Source organism: Thermobia domestica, chromosome 2, assembly GCF_964235325.1.
Source record: "Thermobia domestica chromosome 2, izTheDome1.hap1.1, whole genome shotgun sequence".
Classification (NCBI taxonomy): domain Eukaryota; kingdom Metazoa; phylum Arthropoda; class Insecta; order Zygentoma; family Lepismatidae; genus Thermobia; species Thermobia domestica.
Genome location: NC_137455.1, coordinates 343,710,830 through 343,725,983, shown reverse-complemented (window position 1 = coordinate 343,725,983; position 15,154 = coordinate 343,710,830). Strand labels below are relative to the sequence as shown.

General features: G+C 34.2%; 1 protein-coding gene across 1 annotated transcript in view; it reads left to right on the top strand.

Moving 5' to 3' along the window:
• The window catches only part of LOC145678745 (uncharacterized), a 1,017,255-nt gene extending 1,003,296 nt beyond the window's left edge, over positions 1–13,959 (top strand). The window contains exon 4 of the mRNA XM_081749214.1: positions 13,669–13,959. Coding sequence (XP_081605340.1) covers positions 13,669–13,806 — 138 coding nt within the window. The 3' untranslated portion in view covers positions 13,807–13,959. The remainder of the gene's footprint in view (positions 1–13,668) is intronic.
• The last annotated feature ends 1,195 nt before the right edge of the window (positions 13,960–15,154 follow it).

The window sequence follows — 15,154 nt, the reverse complement described above, 5'->3', positions numbered from 1 at the left end:
TATATATATATATATATATATATATATATATATATATATATATAAAGCTAAAAGAACAAATTTTCGGCATACATAATAGTTCTTTTAAACAGTGGCCAATTGAATGCAGTGTAATAAGTCCTACATTTTTTCAACAGGAAGTTACATCAAAATGAGGAACAAAGAAAAAGAGAAATAAAAGGGTTCTTCTTAACGTAGGTTGAGAAATTGGCAAAGAAGAGAGAGAGAGGGAAGAAAAAGGAAACAAGGGAATGGTAAGCAGTGATGGGCGGGTAGTTCTAAAGGTTATCTGCCCAGTTTTATGAGCCACTTCTCATGGCTCGTAACTGCCTCGATCCGTGCCAGGATAGAAGCACAGCATGGGTAAGCTTGAGTATCGAACTAAACATAAAAGAAAAGAAGAGAATCCCCAGAAAAAAATATATATACATGCCTGACGCCTTCCTTTGACGTAGAACACCTTCATGATAAGTTGGCAAAATATAACATGGAAAAAATCTGTCTTAAAGAGAATAAAAGATAATATTTTAAAACTCGATTGGAGTTTAATATACTTTTTTCAGCACCGAGACTACATAAGACGGGGCGTACTGTGTATGAAGTGGGGTCAGAAATACTACTCGACTTCATATCCGAGGCAAAACTCGCTACGAGAATTGAACTCGATATAAGGTATACAGACAACAAGCACGGAAGTCAATGTACAACAAAAGGAAATACAAGAAGACATATTTTTTTTAAAAAAATGTTGAAATACTGTAAAAGATATTGTTTTAAAGTTTCTACCATTTGTCAAAATTAGTCATTACACACTTCATTTTCTGAAAATCAGCGTCCCTTTTCATCTCTTAGGATATATGAGATGTGGATCTAAGGTGTCAGGAAGAATCAGCGTCACTGTAATGTATTCAATGCTACCCCTCCGGGAATCGAAACTGAAACCAAATTAGCCACGAGACTAACGGGGAGAGCTTTATTGTACAGTAAAATTTCCCTTATTTATTACGATATCGTGACAGTATTGTTATATTTGGTAAAGTAACAATACACTGGTTTTCCCTCATTTTTTTATTACAAAATGTATTCATACTATTTATGTACAAGATTAAAAACAAGTAAATCTCTAAATTTCTGTCTCCTACAATTGGACCTCCTGCCCGTTGCAGCTGGAAGTTTTAACGTTTTCTGGTTAAGAATGAACCTGCCCGTTGCAGCTGGGTCTAAAGGAACCTCTTATCCGTTGCAGCTCGGAGGTTTAACGTTTGCTGGTTAAGAATGAACCTGCCTGTTGCGGCTGGGTCTAAAGGAACATTTTGCCCGTTGCAGCTTAGAGATAAGATTGATGTCTCCTGCCTGTTGCAGCTCGGAGGTTTAACGTTTGCTGGTTAAGAATGAACCTGCCCGTTGCAGTTGGGTCTAAAGGAACATTTTGCCCGTTGCAGCTTAGAGATAAGATTGATGTCTCCTGCCCGTTGCAGCTCGGAGGTTTAATGTTTGCTGGTTAAGAATGAACCTGCCCGTTGCAGTTGGGTCTAAAGGAACCTCTTGCCCGTTGCAGCTTGGAGATAAGATTGATGTCTCCTGCCCGTTGCAGCTCGGAGGTTTAACGTTTGCTGGTTAAGAATGAACCTGCCTGTTGCAGCTGGGTCTAAAGGAACCTCTTGCCCGTTGCAGTTTGGAGATAGGAATGGTGTCTCCTGCCCGTTGCAGCTCGGAGATAGATGAGGATTTCTCTTGCTCGCTGCAGCTTAGAGAAGTCTCTCCTGCCTGATGCAGCTTGGATAGATAGGAAAGGTATGACTTGTTAACAACTGATGTCTTCTGTCCGTCTTTATAACCAGTCTTTGAAGGCGGAGCCTCTAGATGAGTCATCTTCGTATCTCAGCCTTTTTGCTTAGTATACACAGTACAAGTACCACGTTTAACTAATCTTATGTGTTTTACATTTATATTGAACAATTTCATTTGACATTGAATGGCTATCTTTAAACTTTATTTTGAAATTGAATGAGTTCAAAAAGGAACACATTCCCTTAAATAAGCAAGTTAAACTGGGATAGCTATTTTGTTCCTTATATCTACGTACACTCCTTGAGAAGAACAACACAATCCTTAAATTTACGGAAAACTGAGCCAGCAGAATTGTATGAGTGGAATGTGCTCATTTTTCACCCGTATCGCAAAGTTAATCAATGTATGTAGTTTTCAACATCAGTCGGTTAATTAATAACGCACTCACCGTTAGCAGCTTTTCACTGTTTTTCACCCTTATATGTTATTGAGCATCAATTGTTTGAGATCTATGAAATTTTCATTCATGTTCACTCGATGCTCTAACTTTGATTTTGAGAGAATATTTTTTATCTTGTATCTTGACTCACACTTTTGCAGAAATGTCATAAGCAACAAAAATAAAATTTTACATCAGATAAAAAAACTGAAACTGAACTTATAAAAAACCGAATTGCTTAGAACTGCTTGCAAACTCAGTTAATTAAGATCAATATTAGATAACAAAATTAAACCTATTTTAAAATAAAGGATATTTTTTATCTTTCGAATTAACATACGCAACTTGTAATTCTCGCCTTGTTAGTGATATTACGTATGTATTTCTCAGGATTTGGTTTCCTTTTACTACAGACTTTCTCCTCCAATTCCGACAGTTTGTAAACAAGAACCAAAGACACATTTGAATATAAGCATTGTCATGTCCAACATATAGATTTCCAGCTTCGATTCCCGGTGGGGATAGTCGGTCGAAAAACTGTAAAAACATTTTCAGGTCAGTTATAATGAATGAGATTTTCCTCATTCACACTGGACAAATGCAAGGATGGTACCTATATAATGGTCCCAGGCCGCTTCCTTCCTTCCCCTCCAATTCCCCGGGCAATATCATCACCGAGGAACATCATCCCTCATATGTGTGACAGGCTAACATGGACACCGAAAGCCCAGAAATTTAACTATTAATCCTAACAGTAGAAAACCCTATTTGTTTGCGACTAATTTCATTGTGATGTGATGCGTATATCTAAATCATGTTTCAATACTTTAAATGAAAATATGGTCACATAGTTCTGTAACATGACCAGTGCACAGTATATATATATATATATATATATATATATATATATATATATATATATATATATATATATATGAGTGTGTTTCTGAATAAAAGTGACCGCTGCATCTCTAACGGCAAGTGTTGTTCAAAAGGGGCACGCAACCATTCATCAAACCCAGCAGTCAAACAGCTCTCTGAGGAACACTACGGAAGGAAGCTTGTTTCTCTCTTCTACCTACAAAAGCCGTATTCCTAAATAAAAGAATCGTAACCGAAAAGTTGACCTTAGAAACGCTAGGTCAACTTTGCGAAAAAGGCAACTTCACTGCATCAAGTGATTCTGCTTCAAGCAATAACAAGAAATTACATATTTAAAAAACAAAATTAATTTTACTCCAAGTAGTTAAATTCAACATTCTTATTATTATCCTACACAGGAAAAATGTCAAAAGGCGCTATATATATACAGGGTGTTTGAAAAAGAACTCCCTAGTTTTAAGTATAAATTTAATTGGGAAATGAATGAAAACTTACATCAATGAGTACATATCATGAAAGAGAATTCCTTCAAGTTTTGTTTAATGTTGGTAGACTTCAACGTGGATTTGTACACTACCGGTTTCTTTGAAAGACTTTAGCCAATGACGGATAGTTTTTGCTGTAGGTGGTTCACCGCCATGCTGACGTCTAAAACTACGTTGCACTGTTATAACTGACTCAGTTTTCACAAGCCAAATAATACACTACGCTTTCTGTTGCGGAGTACAAATTGTTGCTGAGTTGCTCTGCACTGCACGCCTACCTGGACTGAACTGAGGAAACAGAGAAAATACAGCACTGGTGCCGTCTCAAGGTCAAGCAGATCTGCCAACTGCAGGGTAGCCAAACTTGGAGAGTTGATAAATCAAACACCACAAACTAGAATAGTGTATGTCACTTTGTACAGATTCTAGGACACATTAAAACTAGGGAGTTCTTTTTCAAACACACTGTATATATATATATATATATATATATATATATATATATATATCCTCATGCGTATTGTTTGAGAAAATCTGAAAAATCAATTTTTCTTTTAATGCTAATAATTGATTATAAAACCGGTCACATTGTAACATGAAACTGGCCCTGAAGTTTATATTAATTAAGTTTGTTCATTATGGCGTTACTAAATGTCAGTATGCTGTATAATTATATTTAGATAAATTATAAAGTTTTTAAATTAGGTCTTGAATTTTAAGTTTTGTTTAACTAGAATATTGTCCAAATATAAGACCTACATTAATCGATATGTCACATTAAACTAAACAAACTGGTGTACTTTAAAGTAAATTCTCATATGTAATTTCGAGACTTAATTATCTACATTATAGAAAATCTAATTTTGAGGTGATAAAATCTGTATCGTACGCTTCAAATAATTTAGTAATTTTTATTTTGCGAATATGGATTATTTATATATTTATGTAGTTTTTAATTTGCTAATATAGATTATTTAGGTAGTGTTAATTCTGCTAATATAGTTTATTTATTTATATAGTTTTTATTTTGCTAATGTAGATATTTTTTTTATTTATGTAAATTTGATTTTGCTAATATAGATTATTTATTAATTTATTTATGTAAATCTTATTCTACTAATACAAATATTTATTTATATAGTTTTTATTTTGCTAATGTAGATATTTTTTATTTATGTAGCTTTGAGTTTGCTAATATAGATTATTTATTAATTTATTTATGCAAATCTGATTCTATTAGTATATTTACCTATGTATTTATTTATGTAGTTTTTAATTTTGCTATTATATAGATTCTTATTTATTTATCCAGTTTTATTCTGCTGATAAGGATTATTTATTTATTTATATACTCTATACGAAAAACACACCCTATTAAATAGTAGATTTTGTCAATCGTTTTTTATTTTTTTTTCTACCAATGAACCACACTCCTAATACCCCATGAACAAAAATTAGTACTCGTATCAGAAAGCCAGTATTCTACATTCTTTGTGGATAGGACTGTCTTGTTTTCATCCACTTTTAATAATACGTAGAACACTAATTTTGAAAATTATTTAAAAGTGATGCTACATTAGTGACGACGATACCATTTTTTTTTAAAAAAAAAAGTGTTTATCTCATCACGAAAAGCGAGGGATCAATTGTTTCCTTCGATGACGCAACCATTAAAGATTTTTCGTTTCTTTTGCCTTTCAGCTAAAGACACTCATTTTCCTTCCATGTGGTATCCTCAGTACTAATTTTTTTTGAAAAAAAAAAAATAGTTTTAAAATCAGTGCTGCGTTGTTAAATATGCAAGGGCTGTCTCTTTACAGGAAGACAATCCCACTCATAAAAATGTGGAATACTGGCTATCTGGTAAGAGTGCTAATTTTCTTTCTATGCAATATCATAGAAACTAATTTTTGATGTGTTTATGTGAACGTTCATGTGGGTGGTACTATGTTCACGGAGATTAGAAATTGATGTCTCGCTCTGTAAACGTTGTATCTTCTTGACACTGTAGGAGGTCACATTGCTGTATTTAGAAGGAATTTTAATATACGTGTACAAGTGACAGACTGAGTAATAAGAAAACAGTTGCACACCTCTTGTACACAAGGTATTTCTAATCCTAATTCTTAACTAATTCCCCTAATTCAATTCTTAATTTCCATTTTCCATAGCCTATTGTAAGACATAGTGGAAAAGAGCTGGTTACTCTACCACTAATCGAATGGCTTAGTAGCCTCACCTAGAACCTGTCTTCGGGCAGAATTAATTTCCTGCACTATTCGAAAGTATACATACCTGTACACGAAAATCGCTAACTCTGAGGCGAAAATAATAGGTGCGCAGACCAAGGGGCAATCCGACAATCCGAAGCCCTTTAAATGGAGTATAAATTTGAACCAGCAATGTGATTATTCGCTCTGTTTCCACACATAATAACTAAATAATGCTTTGAGTAGTGGCGTACGCAGAAGTTCATAAAGGAAGTTTCAAGCAATCGATTTCATAGTATCCTTTCAAGGCACGTGTAATTTATACTTTCAAGGCACGTGTAGGTAAAAGCCCAATTTCCCCTTGCATACGCCACTAGCTTCGAAATTTTAAAACATCTTCCATATCATCATGCGCAAACACTTTAGGAATATGCTCGTACTTCCGAAATGGTCTAATCGTACTGACTACTTTAGTAGGAGCACTAGAAAACGTGTCAGGACATGTCTAGTACTAGCAGTTGTTACTAAAAATGTACAGCAATTGTGGGAACTTCTCTGATACGTTCTCTAGTTCTAACTCAATACAAATAACTTACAAAATCAGCTGAATTAGGACAGCATAGGATGATATAGGGACAGATTGCATGAATGCGTATGCATGTGCAAGCTTTAAAAGTAATAAACCACTTTATATAATACAGTTGTTTCGTTGTAATACGATTTCAATGTATTTTTTAAATTAAAAACCACACTTGCTTTAGAGTTTATTCTGGAATTAAACATATCAAGCTATTATTTTTGTTCAAGAAATATGGCTTTGTTGAGAAAATTTATCCGATTAGAATAAATAAAAAAAATGGAGTCCGGTAGACAGTTGTATCAGAAAGTAATTTCTGGATGTAATTCTGCTTTCCTTTTTCTCCAGCGTTTTGTTCAATTATTATCAGATATTATATCGTTTTGTGGTTGTATAGTTCTGGAATATTATCGCAGATTCAAAGTCCGTTTTAACACGATCGTTCCCAGGAGCCCATCAAGCAGACCATTGTCACTTTTTATCTTTCAACTAGGCGGCCGCAATATATACGTCACATCTCCAGCTCGTACGAGAGATCCCATGCGCAGAAGAAGAGGAGGGGGAGCGAAGTACAATGCGGGAGATAGCCCAACACATCGTACCGGTAATTTCCGAACCATTGTGTTATTTTAATGAGCTCGAATTGTCCTTAATGCAAATTGAGTAATGCTGCTTGTTGGCCCGTTCGCCGGAGTTAGTTAGGGACTGTCAAGGGAGGTAGCGGGATCAGGAAAAAAAAAAAGGGCAGAGGATGGGCGTGTTTCAGTCAAAGAGGACAGTTACTGAATTTCAGCCTTCATGTAGAGAAAAAACTAGGACAGGAAATGTTATCCTTACTCTGCAGTATGTTACAGTATTGTTCCAGAGTAATTCGCCCGTTTTTATTTTCTGTTCGAACCTATTGTGTATTAATAAACGTCATTACTCGAGCGTGATAGCTTAGAGATAGATGTTTCAGTAAATCAGTATCAGTATGTATAGGGTGTTCTAAAAATGGCACCTACAGACAATAGATCATTATTCTACAACTCAAAATAAAGCGGGAATTCAATATATAACGGAATACCCTCTAGGGTTTCCTTAAGCCGCTATAGGGAATTAAAAATTTCATTATGTTCCAATGTTGCAGTTCAACTTGGAAGGATTAGCACTGCTCTACGAATTAATCAAGCAGTTACATCGATTGTTACGATAATAGGTGGTTCTAGAGTCAACGACTATCGACTTTAGTTGCCATCCAGAAATAATCGAAATAACTATTTCATGGATTCGTAGATTTATTCTGTAGTTCTTCATCTACGACGTTACCACATAGTGCAATTGGCGTATCCAGACCTATATATATTTTTCGCTTTATTTTTATTTGTAGAATAGTGCTCCGCAGTCCATGGGTGTCCTACCAAGCAGCATATCTTCTCTCAGTGACGATCAGGTACATTATTTCAAATATACAATGGAACCTTGGTTCGCGAAAATATCGGTTTACGAAGAAGTTTTATGAACAATTTTTCCCTCGGCTTTCAACAATTTCGTGATACACACACATACCAATACCCATAATTTTGTGTGCCCAGAGGTGCTTTCATGCGTTTGCTGTAAAACTTTTCTATTAGAATGCTGTTCTTTTTTAATTTTTTATATCTCTCATGCTGTTCTGTTTCATTTAGTATACTTAAAACACTTAAAAATATAAGAAAAATACATACAGTGTCGTATTTCTGTGGCTAGAACGGACTAATTTCAATGCGAAAAGTGACATCAGTTAAGCGTTAGAGGACGGATTATGGTAATCCGGAATCCATCGTAATATTGCACAGTGGCTCATGGTAAGGCGCTCACCTTTTGTGCGAGGAGTCCTAATTTTATCACACGCTCTATATGCTTGTGGTAGACAACTATACGTCCATGGATTTTTTTCACAGTTCTCCCGTTTCCTCCCTTAATTGCAATCCACCAGTTTCTTTCATAATCATTTATTGCTTGCATTAATCACCTGTATCACTTAGTCTAAAGCACATAAACATAGGATATAAAACGGAAAAATTTTATTTGATTTTTGACATTTTTACGGTTATAAGTTCAATTCAGTATCTAAGCCATTATTTTTCTTTTCTTCCTTAGGTTTTCCGCAGACGATCATGCCGTTACTTCCGTAAAGAAATCGTTTGAAATTCTGTATTTTTAAAAATATTTTCTGTAATTGTTTAGGTTTTATATATTTACTAAAAGGAATTACAGATTATTCTTTTTAGGAAAAACACACCAATTACGAACACATTTTTTTACGGCTATGCTTATTTCACTTGTCGTATGTATGATATGTATTTTTTTATTGTTAAGAAACTTCTGAAGTATTTTTTTTAAAAATACATTTGTTTATCTGTAAGTTCGTTATTTACATTTCATTCAAATATGCCTCTACATTAACAATGCTATTTCTGTACTTTTTAATTGTAAACGATCTAGTTCGACATCTTTAAATTACAGGTGCGTTTTATTGGTTGGGTTCGAGATTAGCGTTTCTTTCATACCGAGGCTATGTAAGACAGGTACATACAGCATAACGTTTGATCCGTACTACATGGGGGACCCACCGGGAGTAGAACAAGGAGGCTACAAATGGGTTTCGTTTCTCATTATGGAACTATAGTATTGATCCAAACTATGGATATTCAAAATCAAAACCGGAACTAGTATATTTATCACTCCAGTTTTAGTAGAGATGTAAGTGTGGAGATGAAACTGGTTTCTGTGATCCTGGATTTATATTAGAAATGAGAAAGAAAAATGTTTCTCGTTTCTTAATACGATATTTGTTCTACGGAAATAAATATTTTGAGGCCAAAAATGGTAATAGATCTCTACCGCTTTCAATTTCAGTAGAGAAATAATGGTAGTGTTAAAACCTATTCCTGTAATGGTGAATCCAACCTAAAATCCCTATTTCTTTATCTATTAGTATTTGTGCTCAATGGTGACGTACGTTGAAATAAAAAAAAAAAAACATACTTTTAGCGCTTCGATTAGAAATTAATTAAATTTCTTGTTTCATCTTCCACGTTTTTGTCTCTTTATATTAAAGGGGACAATATGTTTAACTAAAGTGAATGGGTATGAAACCATTTGTAAAATGAAAGTTTGGCACTAAGATTTACGGACACAATATATTGTTCACCACAAACTAACATGGTCTGAGTCCCTTCAAACCAAGGACCTCTCGTACTTGAGACGAACGCTTTACCACTTCCGGTTTGAATAGAAGGTTAATAAAATAGATGGAATTACTTCTTGCCATTTTTTACTCTGGTGCTTCTAAAGAGATCGATGGATGGATATGTGTTCACACTTTTATACATGGCATATTGAAAGCTAAAAAGTTGAAATTTTCAATATTTACAACGATAGTATAAACCATTTTCAACGAACTTAAAAAATTCGTTACTGAATTTTGTGTGTGTGTGTGTGTGTGTTATTTGCTAATTATTCAATGTTGAGCTCTCCATTCAATAACGCATCAAAAACTGTCTGAGAAATTGATAGAAGTTTTCCCAACACTCTTACCGTTCCCGAGATATCGATCAAAACAATTCGGACTTCGGGAGATTTAAGGAGCCATATCTCGCTAACCAAAAGTTATAGAGAGATGATATTTTGCGAATTTTTCAATTTTGAGCATGTGTCTTTGTAAAACAACATATCATAGAACGTTTTCACAGAACGATTAAACTAGACATGTGGACAAAATTTAGTACTTAAGGAAATTATAAATGGATAGATATATTACAAGAATTGTTTAATAAATATAATAATAAAGTAAAATAGAATAATTGGTAGAAAGCCTGTAGAAGTTAATAAGAAAAACTAATTTTTTAAAGTTCGTTTCGGCAATGATCTTGGAGGATTCTCAACCGGTTTGTGTTAATTTTTATATATTTCCTTTTTCCTAAAATATATGTCCTAACTTTTAAAACCAACATTTCGCTTTCATCCTCAAAGTTAAAGTAATATCAACATTATAGAATAATCTTAGAAATTGGTAATTTTATTGGTAATTGTGAAAAAGTGTCCTCAAAGCTTATGTAGTACAAAGTGAATGCCGTTTGAATTCTCAAAATGAAAGCATAAGTTGTTTCTATACCTTTAATGATATAGGCAGTTGATTTCAAAAAGCGTTTGAATTAAATAAATTAAATCGAAGACGCCATATTTTACATCATTAAAGAAATAGGTACATGTCCGTACATCTAATTCGGTATGTAGCACGTTTTTATCAGCTTCAATCAATTAAAGCTATCTCCAAATTCCTGAACTACTCTGTATGTGGGAACCGGTGCGTGTTACCTCAGGGGAGGACAGTGCGTGCACACTATTTCGCTCTTTTGCGACGACAATTCCATTACGCTAATTAAAAGGCGAAAAGCTTGCTTGGGGAACGAGAAATTCACATTCCACAGTGTGAATCGGAGTGTCTGCTACGGGGCTAAAACGTGTTTCCCCCTTGTGACTATCCCGCCCGCTATGTCACCGTGTTACTTTCGCTGCAGCATTCACAGGATAAAGTAACAACAAAAGCTGAAGAGAGAGAGAGAGAAATCTTGTTTTTTTATTCTGCAGAAGAAGGCGTTTTTAATAAGTGTTAATGGGGAATAAAAAGGGTTATAGTTTTCATTTTTTATTACAGACTTACCTATTTCTTCCTTTTTTAAGTGAAGTTTTTTTGTGTAATTGCGTTTTTTTCAACGTATTTTCTTTTATAATCTCAGAATGATAATACAATGGTTAAACCGTATGTTTAATTATTCATGATCATATATTTTCTTTTTTACTTCTATCCCTAGTTTGATGTCCCATCTATCATTGTTAACGTAAAAATTCTAATTTAATGGATTCTTCACGAACACCCATGCAGCTTGAATATTTTGCCGAGATTGAAATAATCATTTGCAGTGGTTCTCAACCGTTGTGTCCTTACACACTGATGTCTCGCTTAGCCCCATAAATTGGGTCATGAAATATGGGAATTCACCGAGCCAATTAGTCGGAATTAATTTAGAGACAAACTGTAACAGTCAGCGCCTCAAACGACAGTAGCAATGCTCAGTAGTATATAGTCACTACTTTTTTAGAAACTTACAGTTTTACACTATTATCAATGGAGTACACCACAAGGAGGGTTTCGGAATTTTAACCCTATTGTGCAAGATATTATGGGAAAAGAAACATTTCCTGTATTAATATATATATATATATATATATATATATATATATATATATATATATATATATATCATGCACGTCCTGAAAGGAAGTGAGATTGATTGCTTGACACCCGCTTGATGAAACTCTGTGTACTTCTCTGACGTGAAATTTATATATTTTTAATGCATCAAACAAGCGTGTCGTGATGTTGTAGGTGTAAAGTGTATCATCAGTCAAAAAAAGGTTGAGAACCATTTATCTATTGCATTACCGCTAGTTTAGCCAAAAAATGTCCAAATGCACGAATTTATATTACTATTATTTTGCTATACGAAATACTGTAAACCTCTTCTGTCCGGATTAAATAAATACATTCTATTAAAGTATGACAAATGTCAAATAATGAGACATACATGAATTCATTATATCTCATTGTAAACTATAATAAGGTGAGAGTTAATTCCGTAATTTGCAAGAAAATCGAAGAAAAACACGTTTTTGTTTTGCGGATATATAAATAATTAATGCTGTACAATAGCAACGCCATCTATCAAGATGAAACTGATACTAATGTATACCTCTATAAAGCTTTTCGTTATGGAGAGACAGAAGAGAAGATTGTTAATGATAGGTGTTGATGATGATGAGCTCCAGTGCAGTATAGAAGTGACACATTAATACGGTGTTGTTTCTTGCTGTTGACATATTTCTTCAGAAACATTATGTAAAACAATTGAAAACAGATCGCGCGGTTTTCATGTTGAAATTTTGCGTATACCTGTATTTGTTTAAGTATTTCTTTCCACTGTGTTTGCCTGTAGCTTCAATTCATAAGCCATTATAGTTAGATGCTCAACATATTTGGCAATCATGCAGAAAACAACACCGAAGATTCTACACTTGTGTTGATTTAACACACAGTCAGTGTGTCATTTCAACTACCGGCATTTGACACACAACTCCAAATGGAGAGTGAGTTGTTCTAACCACCGGTTTGTGTTATATTTTAATACATAAGCGTGTCTTTGAAATAACACGATTTTTTCTTCAGTGCGACAAGTGAGAAATATTTATTTTGTTTTTATCAAACTAAAAATCTTGTGGGTTGGGTACGGCGCACATGGTTGTGGCCATGGGTATGACAGTATCATCTATGAGGAAGTCGTTAAAATATAATGTGTACTATCATGTTTGTCGCAATACTTCATAGCACTGCAAATTATTATTATTATTATTATTATTATTATTATTATTATTATTATTATTATTATTATTATTATTATTATTATTATTATTATTATTATTATTATTAAGCTTTCCTATAAGGGGTATGTTGCAAAATGCGTCATCGAAATTTTAGAAAAGGTTCAAGACAGAAAACAAAAAATTTAAAACAGTTAGAAAACTTGCAAATGTATACAAAAATGCATAATCTAACCAAGAACGATATGTTTTTGACAAGACAGATCAAAATAAATAAAGCGTTTGATGTTCAATCCAGGTTTTGGTTCATTAGGACTGAGCCTTCAAACGAAGAAGATGGCCTTAATCATCATAGTTACAACTGTTATAATAAGAGCACTCAGTTGGCTTTGAGATAGAATGGAACGTGGTTGAAACCTCAATTTTCTTTAATTATAAACATCTCTATGACAATTATGTGGAGTATATACTATATGTCATATCTACTTTTGAACTTCCACCATTAATGGTTCTGGGGGGGGCGCGGTGGCTCAGTGGTAGAGCGTTCATCTCCGGTGCTTGGGGTTCCTGGTTCGATCCCAGCTCGCGCCGTGTGGACTTTGTGGTAGACAAACACAGTGCTCGTGGGTTTTCTCGGGGCTCTCCCGTTTCCTCCCACTTTCTTCATTCCACCATTTCATTCATTTCTCATTATCACCGTCTCCTTAAGCCTAACCGGCATAACTGTGGGACGTAAAACTCAAAAATGTCATTTCATTTCATTCCATTACTGGTTCTGACCTCCAGTATGGATAGTGGTAGTATTTGAATAAGCTTCAATTTATTAATATATTTTAGATTATTACATTATTAAAGTACGTTGTTTCTTGTTTTCTTTTTCAGGTAAGTAATCACATGGACCCTCGTCACCTATTGGATGATTCAGCACATGAAATATTGGTGGGAGGATGGAGGAGTCCCTGCCTTTCTATTGTTCACTGGAGCCCCTTTACTACCAGCAGGACCATCTTGTTCTGGTGAATACATAATAATCATTACATATATACTCACCCATAGCTTCTCTAATAACGTTAAGGCATAACAGTATGCATATATTTTTGCTACGCTATCTTTGAATTGCATATTAATGCGACTCTACTTGCGTATTTATGGCGCTTCCTTATGCTTTTGCTTGCAACATTTCTAACTTGAAAAGCTGTTTCTGAAAGTGAGACGTTCGCAGATCTTATAGTCACGCGTACCTACATACAGGCACGAAAGAGTTAGTGGCACCTAAACCTGGGGCACATGGACAAAGATAGTAATTAACAATAAATAACGTGATAACTACACACACATCTCTAGCGAAATATATATTTTAAAAATTAAATCTGTTATTGTCTGATGTATATAAATATTTACAAGAAAGAAACACTGTCATTGGAAAAGTTTGAAAGTTTAAGAATATTATTGTCCTGCAGGCTAGAGGTACTTTATTATAATTATAATAATAATAATCTGTAAATATGTGCGATGAAATGTGAATAACTGTGTTTTAGATGGTTCTCAATTCTATGGCTTAGTTCTTTATCAATGTTTCACAGCTATAAGTTACTCTGGTAGAGATCCTATTTATAAATATACAGAGCCGGATCCAGGATTTGCTGACTAGGAATACACCAATAACTACCAGAATAACTAATCACACTGAAACTCTTCAAAGTGACATGTGACAATATTCTTGACTCCTGACAAAAACTGATGCATAGAATGGCAGGGAGTATTTTAAAGTAGGTTGCAAGTGGCGTGCAGGCAAAAAATGTTCTTCTCTCCTCTCAGTTTTCTTCCTTACTTCAGAAATGTTATGTAGTTTTGTTTGATGAATCCTTTTCCTTCAACCTTCAGAAAATCGACTTAAACTATTGCTTTCCCAATGCTCCGCTTTCTTTTAACTCCTAAATGGAAAGATGATGGCAGAAAGTTCCGGAAAGTGTAGCTATTTTCACTGTTAGCTTCTCATTTTACATAGTGTATATATATATATATATATATATATATATATATATATATATATATATATATATATATATATATATAATATATATATACAGGGCCGGATTTAGAGGGTTGCAGAGATGCACGTGTACCCCGTTTGTTGTAAATATACACTACCTAAAATGAGAAGAAGCTAGCAGTGAAATAGCAACACTTTCCGAAAATTTCTGCTGTCATATTTCCGTTTGGGCTTTAAACAAAGGGAAGTTCTGCACAATCGATAGTTTAAGTAAATTTCCTAAAAGTTGAAAGAAAAGGCTTCACCAAGAACACACACTTAGCACTTCCAGGGCATTTCCTCATTCTAAAGGCATTTAAAAATTTCCAATTTAAT